General features: G+C 35.2%; 1 protein-coding gene and 1 pseudogene across 1 annotated transcript; both read left to right on the forward strand.

Annotated features, from left to right (window-relative positions):
- The first annotated feature begins 1,326 nt into the window (after nt 1-1,326).
- LOC132038587 (UDP-glycosyltransferase 71A15-like) lies at nt 1,327-2,252 on the forward strand (annotated as a pseudogene).
- Nucleotides 2,253-10,594: 8,342 nt separating this feature from the next.
- LOC132037969 (UDP-glycosyltransferase 71K1-like) lies at nt 10,595-12,598 on the forward strand. The gene has a single exon (XM_059428681.1). It carries the CDS (start codon nt 11,177-11,179, stop codon nt 12,596-12,598), a length of 1,422 nt encoding a protein of 473 aa, XP_059284664.1. The 5' UTR covers nt 10,595-11,176.
- Nucleotides 12,599-13,368: the final 770 nt, after the last annotated feature.

Consider the following 13,368-nt stretch of genomic DNA (forward strand, 5'->3'; position numbering starts at 1 on the left):
AGGTTTCTAACAATCAATGTATGCAACGAATTTGAGAATAAGAACGGTTAAATCAACGAGAAAGGTGTGATGCAGGTGATTTAAAGCGAAGATGAAGATGAATTGAAGGAGAGAAAAGAAGTAAAATGAAGTAAAAGTGATGAAATGAAGGGGGAAGCGCCTTATATAGGCATGGGATCTGAGACGGTTACAGATCCCAACCAACCGGGGAATGCCACGTGTCCCATAATTAATGAGATGTGATTTGAAAAGACGTGCGTAACGGCGGTTCGACGGAAATTGGCCGTTCGGGGTATGACACGTGGGCGATGGCGAGAAGGACGTGGCGTAAGCTGTTCACCCAAATGAAAAGATAAAACGAGCCTATGGAACCCCGGTTTTCGTGACTCGTCCCCGAATTACTCGTGAGCTTCGTCCGAGAAAGTGTGGGGACTATATTATCACGGTAAAAGTCGGATTAATACTTGACCCGTTGAGGCAAGGGGACTAAGAAAGGGAAAAAAAGCACGAGCGCTCGGATCGGGGGTATTGCGTCGGTAGTGGTTGATCGAGAAGAAGTCGAAAGCGTGGTCAGGTTTATCTGGGGCAAACTACTTATCACGACGATTCGGTTTCTCCATGGCAAGGTTGATCGTGAGCGGGTTGCTTGGGTTTATCTCATGGCGAGTTGATAGTGGCCGTTGGCAGGATTTCTTCGTAGGCCCGAGTTGATCGCGGCCGTTAGTCCGGTCAGTCAGTTATTCAATTGCCACGTGTGAAGACCGTTTTGCACTGTCACCCGGTCGTACGGTGTCGGGCCGTATGACCCGGCTTGCTTATCCTTATTGGGCTTCGCTTTATCTAAAAGGGTTTTATGATGTATGAAAGGCCCATAGAGCAAAAAAACTATAAATAGGGGGACACATACTTTTTTAAGGGTTAGCTTTCGGATCTAAAACATTGTAATAGAATTTATATTGAAGTGCTCTCTCTCTCTCTCTCTCTCTCTCTCTCTCTCTCTCTCTCTCTCTTTCTGATTTTGGTCCGGTTTTATAGTGTCTTTTGACTCAATTCGCCCATCCAATACGATAATTGTGTTATAATATATACATATATTAGGCTTGAATCCATAAATATCTACATATTCATCCAAGTTATCAGTTTATATATTCACATACATATGCAAATCACTACAAACGAATCCACATTACATTCCGCGTTAATCAAAATAGATTAAAGTGTCCACATATCCTATACCTCATTTACAAATTCAACTTGTTACCTAGTTTCGAGGTAAAACAACAACAACAACAACAACAACAATGATATTTCAAGATCTGAACGGGTCCCACTGCCACCCATTTATCCAATTGGTCCAATTTTGAACCAGTCAAACTCCAAGTCAGCTACAGAGGAGGCAGAAATAACAAATTGGTTGGAATAACAGCCACCAAATTCAGTGTTGCTAATCTGTTTTGGAAGCCAGGGAAGTGTACCGGTTGACTAAGTGAACGTGATCGCTATAGCTCTAGAGAAAATCGGCAGCCGGTTCTTGTGGTCTTTACGCAGGCCACCACAGAGCAACAACGCAGAATTCCCAGGAGAATACACGAGCTATTCAGATATCTTGCCGGTGGGATTCCTAAATCGGACAGAGAAAACAGGGAAAGTGGTGGGATGGGTCCCGCAATTGAAAGTTTTGTCCCACGAAGCAATCGGGGGATTTGTGTCACACTGCGGATGGAATTCGATACTCGGTGTGGGGTGCCTATAGCGACATGGCCATTGCACACAGAGCAGCAGGTATAAACAGTGGAATTCGATACTCGAAAGTATATTGCATATATAAGTTAAAAATTATTCTTTATACATATATATTAAACCTTAAACACCCTTAGTGAAATTTTTGACTTGGCTACTGCAGGTAAATGAGTTTCAGTTGGTGAAAGAAGTGGGAACCGCAGTTGAGATCACTTTGGATTACTGTGAAAGGAATAAAGATCAACCGACGGTAACTGCAGAAGCCATAGAAAAAGGTGTAAAGAAATTGATGGAAACTAACTCTGAAGTAAGAGATAAAGCAAAGGAGATGAAGGAGAAGAGCAGGGCCAGCGTAATGGAGAGATCTTCATACTTGTCTCTTGGGAAACTCATTGATGAACTGCTGAAGAACGCAGCTTTGTTACTTTGTTCATAATTTTACCATAAATGAGGTAGAGTTTCTTTAAGTGTACTAAAATTATCCCCTACCCAATTTGCAGATCCTTGTTAATTATGTCTTTTTATACTTACTTTTTTAAAAGGTGATGGTGGTTGTGGTAGTTGGGAATATTTGAGAGATTTGAATTTAATAATTGGAAATTGTCTTTTAACTTTGGTTTAGAAAACAATAAGGTACCGTGAAGTCTGGGATATTGATATCCTCCGGTACCACTTTATAAGTTTTGAAGTTAATGGGGATTAAGGCTGTCAACAAATTATTTCGGGATTATAATACAAGAATTAAATAATGATAAAATTATTTTGTGAATATACTTTTATTATTAGATGTTTGGCTCATTTGATTAAAAAGTGTCCTTAAAAAACTTTGGGAGAAAGCTTTGGAAATGGGCATTAGTTGAGTAGCTGTTGTTGTTTTTTATTAGCGGACTACTAATTCCAAGATTGTTATCCAGATCGAATGTGGTATAAACAAATTCCAAAACAAAAAATAGTACCAACATGAGATAAAGGAACCCACAATTATCTCGTGATTATAAATCCGAGTTAATTGCCCGAATAGTCATTCAACTTGTGGTACTTTGAGTTTATTGTCTCTTTATATGGTTTTGAACAAGATTCACCTCATAAGGTTTATTTTAGGATTGAGCGCCTCAAACTCCATTAATAAACATTCCATCCAATGGAACAAGACAGTAAAATGAGACTCCTATATTTTGCTTCCAATGTTGATTTATTTAATGGGAGTGTTACTAAATTTAATTCTTTTGGAGGATTTACATCATTGTACAGACTTGAACTGAACAAAAAATTTGAGTGAATAACTTATATAGTCACTCAACTCTAGCAAATTATCTATAAAAGTCTCTAATGTTTGTTTTATATCAATAAAGTCACTCAAGTTCGATTAGTTTTCTCACAAGGTCACTCAAGTTAGACAAGTTTTATCACAAAGTCACTTAGCCAAAAAAACTAAAGAGATAATTACATAAACCTCCCCTCAAATTTGGCTTTGTAACACTTACTTCTTTTGTGGTTTAGTATGATATTATGCTAACCTTTTTTATTTTAATTTTCTTTATAACAATTCATTTAACTAATTATTCTCAACATAAAAACATATTATTTAACGAATTTGTCGTTTACTTTATAATATATTCTTTTTTAAAATTAATTTTGTAAACATCTTTTTTGTCAAGAAAAATCATTTTCATCTCATCTATGTCAAAAATATGGCGCAGAAGTTGTTTATATCGGATTAGGCTTCTCTCCATTTTTCATTGTCTCAATTTTCCAAGTTCTTTCTTGGATAGAGCACGCATGTTCCATTTTAAGATGAATGGTCTAAATTTAATTAACAAAGGCAAGGTCTTAATCAGGGTTTGGACTTGGAAACCTCCAAAAACCTCCAAGTTCTACCCATTGGCTATATAGTTCATAATGTTAGGAAAAATTTAAAGTATCAATAACGCAAGGCCTGGAATTTGCTAAAATTCAAATTAATATGACTGATTCGATATTCAAACACACACTTATACATATTGAAAAATATGAGAAGGCAAAAATCAAGTGAAACATTTCTTTTTTAAGATGAATCTTCATGGTGTATTTGTTTTTTGTTTTTTTTGGTCTTTTAATTGGCGTTTTGGTTCGTCTGATTTTCAATATGAATTTCTATGTATATTTTAATTCAAAGTAGAACAGACTCGAAGACTACAAAAGTTTGTCAAATTCCATAAGGTGTATATACCACTGCCAACACTTGATCGTTAGCATTTTTTTATTAGATAATAAAAAGGGGGAACACGACAAAGAATTAATTGATTAAGAAGATGAAATTCTAGTAAAACAAAAAAAACAAAAAAAGAAGGAAAAAAGGATTATTAATCAAGTAAAAAGGATTTTTTTTCTTGAAAAAAAAGGTGTTTACAAAATTACTTAAATAAAAGAATAATTATAAATTAAAGGATTACTACCAAAAAAAAAATATACATTAAAGGACAAAGTCGTTAAATAATAATTTTTTTTATTAAGAATAATTAAGTTAAATGAATTGTTATAAAGAAAAAAAAAAGAGGTTAGAATAATATCATAAACCACTAAGGAAGTAAGTGTTACAAAGCCAAACTTGAAGGCGGTTTATGTAATTATCTCTTTAGTTTTTTTGGCTATAGTGACTTTGTGAGAAAACTAGTCTAACTTGTGTGACTTTATTGATACAAAATAAAAATTAGTGACTTTGATAGATAATTTGCTATAGTTGAGTGACCATATAAGTCATTCACTCCAGAAATTTTCCTGTATAGTTTTTGAGAAAAGATTTATAGTCTCAGCTTTGACTGTTTTTGTAGCCAACTGATAACTTTCGAGGAAAATCTACTTGAATTGAGTTTATGCATCAATGAATACTAATTTATTCTATTAAGATAATAAATTATCGAGTTCTTGGCGTTTTGCACCCTCAATGTATAAACCTTTTTTTAGTTTGCACCATATCCTCTATTTCTTTTATGATTTACACCCTAACCGATTAATTTCTTGGCAAATTCATAAAATAGGAAATATGTAATTTAAGAGGGATTGGAGTTAGGCAGGATAAGAATGGGTTGGAATAACGCTGGGGTTGTGAAAGTTATTCTGCTCTTGATCATGTTATGAAAACCTCCTTGTGTTTGTTGTCTATCTCACTTTCCGAAATAAATATGAATATTTACTGATGCATTGTGCGTAGCTATGCGATTCTTCGTGAACGTAAAAACGCCTGAAAATGATCAATGACATCTTGAAGGAGAAACAATTGTCAAAGAAAAGATGAAACAAACAAGATTTCTCGGAGTACATCCTTGGTGAAGTAGCCAACAAAGAATCAATTCTGATATAAAACAACCTTTAATGCAATCTTCACAATGTTGTTGGTTCCTTTGAAACAATCTCTGCTGCAATTGCCTTAGGTTTTAAGCTTCTCAACCCCAACATTATTCCAACCCATTCTTGTCCCGCCCAACTCCACTCTCTCTTAAATTACATATTTCCTATTTTATCCCTCATAGAATGAATTGTTTTATGGGTTTGCCAAGAAATGAATAGACTAAGGGGTAAATCATAAAAAAATAGAGGGTAGGGTGCAAATTAAAAAAAAAAAAAGGTGTATACATTAATGGTGTAAAATGCCAAGAACTCTAAATTGTCATATAGCATTGCGTAATTAATTATTCATGATAAATCTTATGTGACAAATATATATCATACAGTACTTGCTATATCCATTAGATGTGGATAAGTGTTTTCTTCTTTCAACAACGTGCTCTACATTTAATTTAAACTACAAATAATTGTGAGTTCCATCATTGTTTCGTCGTCCAAGGGTATTTTGGGTAATATAAATTTGTGTTTAATTTGACGTGTCATTTGATGGTTCCACCTGTTATTTGTGGAGATACCCATGTCGCACCTGAATTTTGTAAGCAAATTATTAATTATCTCTTATTTTCAATTTTTTTTTTTTGCTCGCTCTACCTTTCACATTTTCTTTTAATCTTTTGGTTTCTTTCTATTTTTTTTGTTCCTTTTACTTAATGTTAGTTCTTCTTCCTCTTACGCCCAGCTTTCGTTTTGAATGGGAATACTTGTATATATGTGCTGGCTTCTGAGCGTGAGTGTAGTGCGGTTGTGCATGTTGTTTCCATTCTTTTATTCCCAGCTTTCGTTTTGAATGGGAATACTTTTGTCCATTTTGTTTGGTGTGAGTTCTCTGTTTCCGGAGTTGTTTTATGTAATCTTTCTTTGTTATTGTATTTTCTTTATTTGTAAATTTGCTCATATACGTTAGTTCCATATTCTTTTTGAATAATGTATTTCTAGATTTTTACATGCTCATGTTAGTAACTTTTATATTCTGTTAGTTTTTTTGTTAGTAAACTCTGTTAGTTTATCTTTTAACTCGTGATCACGTACTGTTTTTACATTGCATATGGATTAGCTACTTGCATCATTATTAACCCGTGAAGTAATCCTCCTTGTTGGACAGGAGAATCCAAGAAGATATGCGTGTTCAGTATTATTCTGGAGCAAGAAACTAGAAGGCTGTCAACACAGGTAACTTTTCCCATAGTTGCAGAAAATTATATTTGATTTAGTTACTTGCATTAATGTTCCGTGTCCGTGTTCATACTTAATTTATAATGATTTTAATACAGTTTGATAGCTATTAAAAAAAATGTAAAATTTGGTTTAATAAAAAAATTGTTTACAAATGCTCATATATAGTTGAAGAAAACAGTTGCTCTTTTCATCCCATAATTTGTCCCTATTTTAATTGTCAAAGTTTATAAATCAAATTTTGTGATGTATAATAGGTGGACGGCTACACTTCACATGACTTGAAAGAAGGTTAATATCTATGTGGTAGATTAAATAATGAGATTCTTCTGGACGGTAGATAGCTATGGTTCTGACTTTTGTGTATCAAAATTTACATTTAATTGAATTCAAGGAGAGTTATTACTAATACAAGGGCGGATAACTTATTGTATGAACGGTGTTTTCAAAACCTAAAGATACAATTCTTTTGTGAACACAACATGACTATAACAAAGCATCAAGTTAAATTATTCAGCCAATTACGAAGTCAGGACCTGAAGAAGATGGTGGCTTGTTGAAGCTGTAATTCAACAGCCCAGGCTTGTACTTTTAAGGCATTTATAACTAAAAACACGGTGCAACATTTATATCTGGCCTTGTTATTTGAAATTTTAAGGTATATTTTACCAACCTGTGTGATGCAAACACTTATTTTCATGAGCTCAAGGTCTGTACTTTTATGGAATTTATTTATAACTAAAAACACAGAGCAACACTTTTATGGCCTGTGTGAGCTTGATTCAACAAATAGAACGAACTTAAGAATAAGTCAAGCGCTCTGAGGAATACCCTTGCATAAGCACCTGTGCATTGAGTGTCTTAGAATTTTTTTCTTCTAATGTTGTTACTTTTTTCCCCTGTATTGCATGTCAAACAGAGTTAATCAACTTGATTTCTCTTTTGGGCTTTTGATTTTTATCATTTTTTGTTTGTCACAATTTTGCTTTTAATGTTTTGGTCTCATTTAGACCAGGTCATGCCCTTAATCTAATAATTTTATTTTCCCCCTCTTTTATTGTAGTTGAAGTTGGTTTTCTTGAGATGGTTTATTTATTTTTTTTTATTTTTTTTCGGTCGTTACGGAGGAATTTTAAATTGAGAAGGCTAGGTCTAATCCCATGTGGTGTTCACAACAATGGAAGCATGATGCAAAACACATTCCAAATTAATAAGAAAACTGAATCTGGCAGAACTATCAATTTGCCAATTTTCTTTGCAATGCTTTCTTAAATTAGTTCTTACTTCTCAATGTGGGTGTATAATTTGGACACGACTGTGGTAAGAATGGTACTCTAGTGTATTCATAGGTAAGTGGATCCAGAAGCATGTTAATATAAAGGCCAAACCCATCGACGAACACCTGTGGTCGTCCACTTCTTTCACTTGAAGCCTAAAGTGGCCCTTGTTCCATTTAGACAACGGGTGGGTCATTCTATTCCACTTAGACACTTTTTGCACCGGTTATCGGAGCAAAACCAACACCGATCGTCTCTATGTGGATTAAGTGGCCAATTAAATTGTACCGACTCATTTAAATTGTGTCAACTCAATTAAATTGTCAACTCATTTTAATTGTAAATTCACTAATTTGTAAATTCGTGGAGTTTTGACCATTAAAAATTGGGGCTTTTGAGGTACAGTTGGATGTGCAATGAGGTGGCGCCCCCTTTGGTGTTGGTTTTGTTTTGATAACGGTGCAAAAAGCGTATAAGTGGAATAGGAATAACTACCGGTATACAGAATTGAACGAGGGTCACTTTAGGTCTTTCGAAGTGAAAGAAGTGGACGATCACAGGTGTCTGTCGATGGATTTGGCCTAATATAAAAGTTGAGACAGATGATTGTTTGGAGTAAAAAACAAGTTGATGATAAAGACTACTCCTATTAGGCCTAGTCATTATAGTGGGAGTTTTGAGATTAGCTCCTCCTACATTTTCCTCCATTTTAAATCGAGTTATCTTGGACTAGAGACACATGGCATGAGTTAGAATTAATGACTAAGATTTAATTGATTAAAATTAGGCCTTAATCATGATTTACATCATTAATATTTTATCCATAAATATATTAAAAATATTTTTCTCTCTTCATATTTTAATATTTCATTTTTTTTCAATTATGACAACTCTTTAATGATGATATTTTACAGAATATAGACAACTCTTTCATAAGTATACGATTACCAATTGAATATTGGGGTCTATATTATGTGAATTACTAAGCTTCATTATTGAAAAAAAATGAAAAATATCACCAATTGAATAATGGGGTCTATTTCTGCGTAGAGAAAAAAAAATAAGTGGGAAAATTAATCGGGTAAAGAAGAGATATTTTACTGCGTAGGAAAAATAAAATAGGAAGAGAGAGAAAATATTTTAATATATTTATAGATAAGTTATTAATTATGTAAATCATGGTTAGGGTCTTGTTTTAATCAATTAAATCTTAGCCCTTAATTTTAACCCATCCTTTGTGTCTCTAATCCAAGTAGAACTTAAGGAAAATGGAGAGAAGGGAAATAGAGAGGAGTCCAATCCGAGTCTTTGATTGACCAGTTTAGCAACCATAGTTCATATTTAACCCCTGGGGTTCAGATTTAAGGATTATGCAGCTGGAGTAGTGAATTGGTCACCCCGTTCACCCACCTATGCTCTGTAGAAAAGGACAAGCAATAATTCAGGTGGAAGGTTGTAGTGAATTGGTCACCCCGTTCACCCACCTATGCTCTGTAGAAAAGGACAAGCAATAATTCAGGTGGAAGGTTTTAAAACTCAAATACATAGCTCGCTCTTTAAACTTGTCAGTAAAAGAATTCCATTTAGACGTTCGAATTAAGGGGCCATTCCGATAAAGTATACGAACACATAATAAAGTGTTTTTATCAGACTCTTCTTCCTTGAATTTTGAAAAAACTTTACACGTATTTTCAAACGCCCAGCCTGTTCCAATTGAGGCTGATGTGTATTATTAAACAAGGTAGCATATCTTATATAATTAAATTATTATGTAATAGGCACTTAAGAACATGTTTTTTCAAAAATTGAGCAGAAAAAGTCAATTTATCATATGTTAAGGTGCTCAATTGAAATAAATCATAATTTAAGTGTATAAATAAAATTTACTTTTGAAAATTTTAGGGTTATCAATATATTCTGCCATTTTAGAATGCGTTCTGCTTTTCTTCGGCACCTCGCAAGCTCCCTAATTAAGCTGGTTCCTTTGTGTGTCCAACACCTGTCACCGCTCACCAACCAGAAAGCTTCTTCATGATAGCAGTGGTGGCCTTGTATACTTTCATAATTCATTTTACCAATTCTTTTAAGCAATTACTTTCCAAAGTTCCACTCAAACTATTTGGGTCCCACTTAGCTTGATGCATTCTGAATGATTCACGAGAATATGATGCGGTGTTGCACTAAAAAATAAAAAAATAAAAAATTTATTTTCTCATTGAAAAATATTTGGTGATTAGTTCTCACTAGATGTCAGTAAGAAAAACCTAAAATAGCAACATTTTTTCATGGAAAAATTAGAAAGTTTCCAGCATTTCAATTAGACCTGTTTTCCATCATGCGTTTTCAGTGAGCTAGTTCAGTGGAAATGAAGTGGTAAAAACTATATTTCTAATAGTGTTGGGAGTTGGGACCTATAAAAAATTTCATGGTTTAAAAAATCAAAAATCTTGCATGGTGACATTTTTTTTATGTGAAACATGACACTGAGCCAGCAAAGTGGGTGGAGAAAGAGATAATGTCGCTTTATCTGCCTTTACATCAAGAACCTAATGTTTGGATAGTATTAGTATTCACCTTGTGTGAATCCAAGACAACAAGGCAAACGACAAATTGCATTGCCTAACCCACAGGGGAACAGTCAAGTAAAAGTTGCAACATCCCTCTCCTTTCCACGTTTTTTTTTTCCACACAACAACGTGTCTTTTTGTCTCACGATTTAATGAATCTAAAAGTATAAGAGTGAGGTCCACTATATAAAAAAAACAGTCTATGTCCACTATATAGAAAAAACAGTCTTACAAAGTTGTTACCAGGCTACTATATCACACAACAGTCTTTTGTACATTTTTCACTAGTGAGAAGAAGTGCAAAAAGTTCTCACGTTTCTCATTATGTAAGCACTGACTTCACTGCAGACATACAGCACAAGCAGACCAGATATCATAGCGCATAGAAGCATATTCGTTTTCATCACATATTTTAATTCCCTCAAGAAAACAAAGGCAATGAATTACAATGAGACAGGCAGAACCAAAACCACATAAAGTTAGATATATCCAACATAGCTATCACTCTTATCCCACCATTGTCTTCATCTATACCATTTAACTACATGATTCAGCAACGTCAGCAGTTAAGTTTGAGACCAACTTTTACGATCAAGGTATCGTGTTCTCTCAACACCGAAAAATTGACTCAAATGAGTGGTTAACAACCTCTTAACCGTGTAATTAAGGAAGCAAAAATTGCTGCTACTAGTTATTCTTATGACAATTACTAGAGAAAAGGGTGGCTCCTATTTAAAAGATAACGCCTATCCGACATAAGCCAATAGCTAATAGGCCTTACTATAACCACACAATAAATCAGTTTATTTGCCTTCTTCTCCCACTTATGATCAAATTAGGATCATACTTTATATCTTGTAACTTGGGTCGAGTATTATCCTTTTCAAGCTTTACTCAAATTAACATAATTCCAAATTTTGGCATTACAAGAAAAAAGCAGAACCGCAACTATAAAAACATCAGCATATCCAACATCGATACCATTCTTATCTACCAACGTCTTCATCTTCATCATCTGATGAGTTTGTTTCAAAGATGAGCAAATTAGAGCTGGTGTTTGTGCCTGCCCCAGCCGTCGGTCACCTTGTGTCGACATGCAAGTTTGCAGAAAAGTTGCTTGATAGAGATGAAAGGTTATGTATAACAATTCTGATCATAAGGCCACCCCCACCATGGGATGTTAGCATAGATGCCTACATCAAACGAAGCTCCTCTGCTCCGGAGGGCAGACGAATTCGATATATCACACTTCCTCAAGCCGAACCGCCGCCTGCAGAAGAACTAGCCAAGTCCATTGAGAACTATTTCTCTCTATTGATAGCAAATTATCGGACCATTGTGAAGGAAGCAATTATCAGCAACAAGTGGCCTGATTCGAACCCGAAAATTATTGGACTAGTCATTGATATGTTTTGTAGTGCAATGATTGATGTAGCAAATGAACTTAACATTCCTTCCTATCTTTTCTTCACTTCTGGTGCAGGTTTTCTTGGTTTCTTGTTTTATCTGTCTGTATGGCATGACCAAGTTGGGAAAGAATTTGACCGATCCGATGCTGATTTAAAGATAGCAGCCTACGCTCATCCAGTACCCTCGAAAGTATTGCCTACGTTTGCATTCAGCAAGGACGGTTACGACTCATTTCGCGAACATGGTGTCAGGTTCAAAGAAACCAAAGGAATTCTCATCAACACAGTTGCGGAATTTGAAAGTCACGCTGTAAATAGCTTAGCATCTGATCCTGAATTACCTCCAGTTTACACCGTAGGATTTCTTAATGACCTTGAGGGACAAAAAGGTAAGGGAAATTCCAAGACTGAAGATGAAGAAATCTTGAAATGGCTAAACCAGCAGCCACCTGCATCTGTTCTTTTTCTGTGCTTTGGAAGCGTAGGTATTTTTGAGCCAGCACAGTTAATCGAAATGGCAATTGCACTCGAACGAAGTGGAGTTAGGTTCTTGTGGTCAATACGCCAGCCTGTGGATGCTGAACCTAGAAAATTTGAGGAGCTATTGCCGGAAGGGTTCTTGGAGAGGACAAAAGACAGAGGAATAGTATGTGGATGGGCACCCCAAGTCGATATCTTGGCTCACGAGGCAACTGGAGCATTCATATCTCATTGTGGGTGGAATTCGACCGTAGAGAGTGTATGGCATGGAGTTCCAATTGTGACATGGCCCCTTTATGCAGAACAACATATCAATGCGTTTCAATTAGTGAATGATCTTGAGATGGCAGTAGAGCTGACATTGGATTACAGGATGCGCGAAAGTGATCATAGTGAAAATGTGAAGGCAGAGGAGATGGAGAAAGCTATAAGATGCATAATGAACTGCGAAAATCCCATGAGGAAGAGAGTCAAAGATATGGGAGAGATTTGCAGGAATGCATTGATGGAGGGTGGATCTTCTTCTATTTCTCTAGGACGATTCGTTGAAACTATTCTTGATTCCTAGAATGGAGAAGAGAAGTACTTAGGTAATAGAGTTGTTTCATTTCAGTAGGCTACTGAATGAAATAAGAGGTGTTATTATGGTGCGAGTATGTATATCCATTAATTGGTGATTCCTAGGAGTTATGGCCTCATAACAGTAATTTGCTTTTTCTTGTAATTTCTCCTCAATTTCCCTGAACTCGAATCTTCAATGTTTATCTTGGGATATACTCTATAAAAGATTGGCTTTTAAAACATCGTTTTCCAAATTATACTTGTAAGTACATAGAGTTCCTATTGACTTCGTGATCTAAAAGAATCTTAGTTGTTCTTGTGACATTACTTTGCACCATTATCTATTGTATTAGTTGTAAAAGCTCATATTAAGATTCTTAATTTGGCAGGATAACACTCCTAGGACATTGACATGGTATCAGATTGTCTTTGACTGCCAAAAGCCTCTTCTACTTACTCTTCTTCCTTTCCAGTATTCCACTAAAACATGGCTTTTTTGAACTGTCAATGAAACAATTTCAGCACCTATTTTTCCATCATCTCAAACATCTAGAGATATGATGATGCAAACAACTAAATCTGGTATTCCTAATTCATCTGTCATTCTAATGTTTCTTCTTCAACTCTCTTGCTTCTCTCTGGCTGTCAAAAATCCAAAGTAGCAAATGACAGATGAATTTAATGCTCCTTTCACTCCTAACATGAACTTACCCTATCGTAAATCTATCGGCAAACTTAAAATATGACTTAGATGGACCTATTGGCAGTACAAGGCTC

This window comes from Lycium ferocissimum, chromosome 11 (assembly GCF_029784015.1).
Source record: "Lycium ferocissimum isolate CSIRO_LF1 chromosome 11, AGI_CSIRO_Lferr_CH_V1, whole genome shotgun sequence".
Taxonomy (NCBI): Eukaryota; Viridiplantae; Streptophyta; class Magnoliopsida; order Solanales; family Solanaceae; genus Lycium; species Lycium ferocissimum.

What these genes read in the sequence shown, in the direction of transcription:
- LOC132037969 (XM_059428681.1), top strand. Translation starts at nt 11,177, where the DNA reads ATGAGCAAATTAGAGCTGGTGTTTGTGCCTGCCCCAGCCGTCGGTCAC.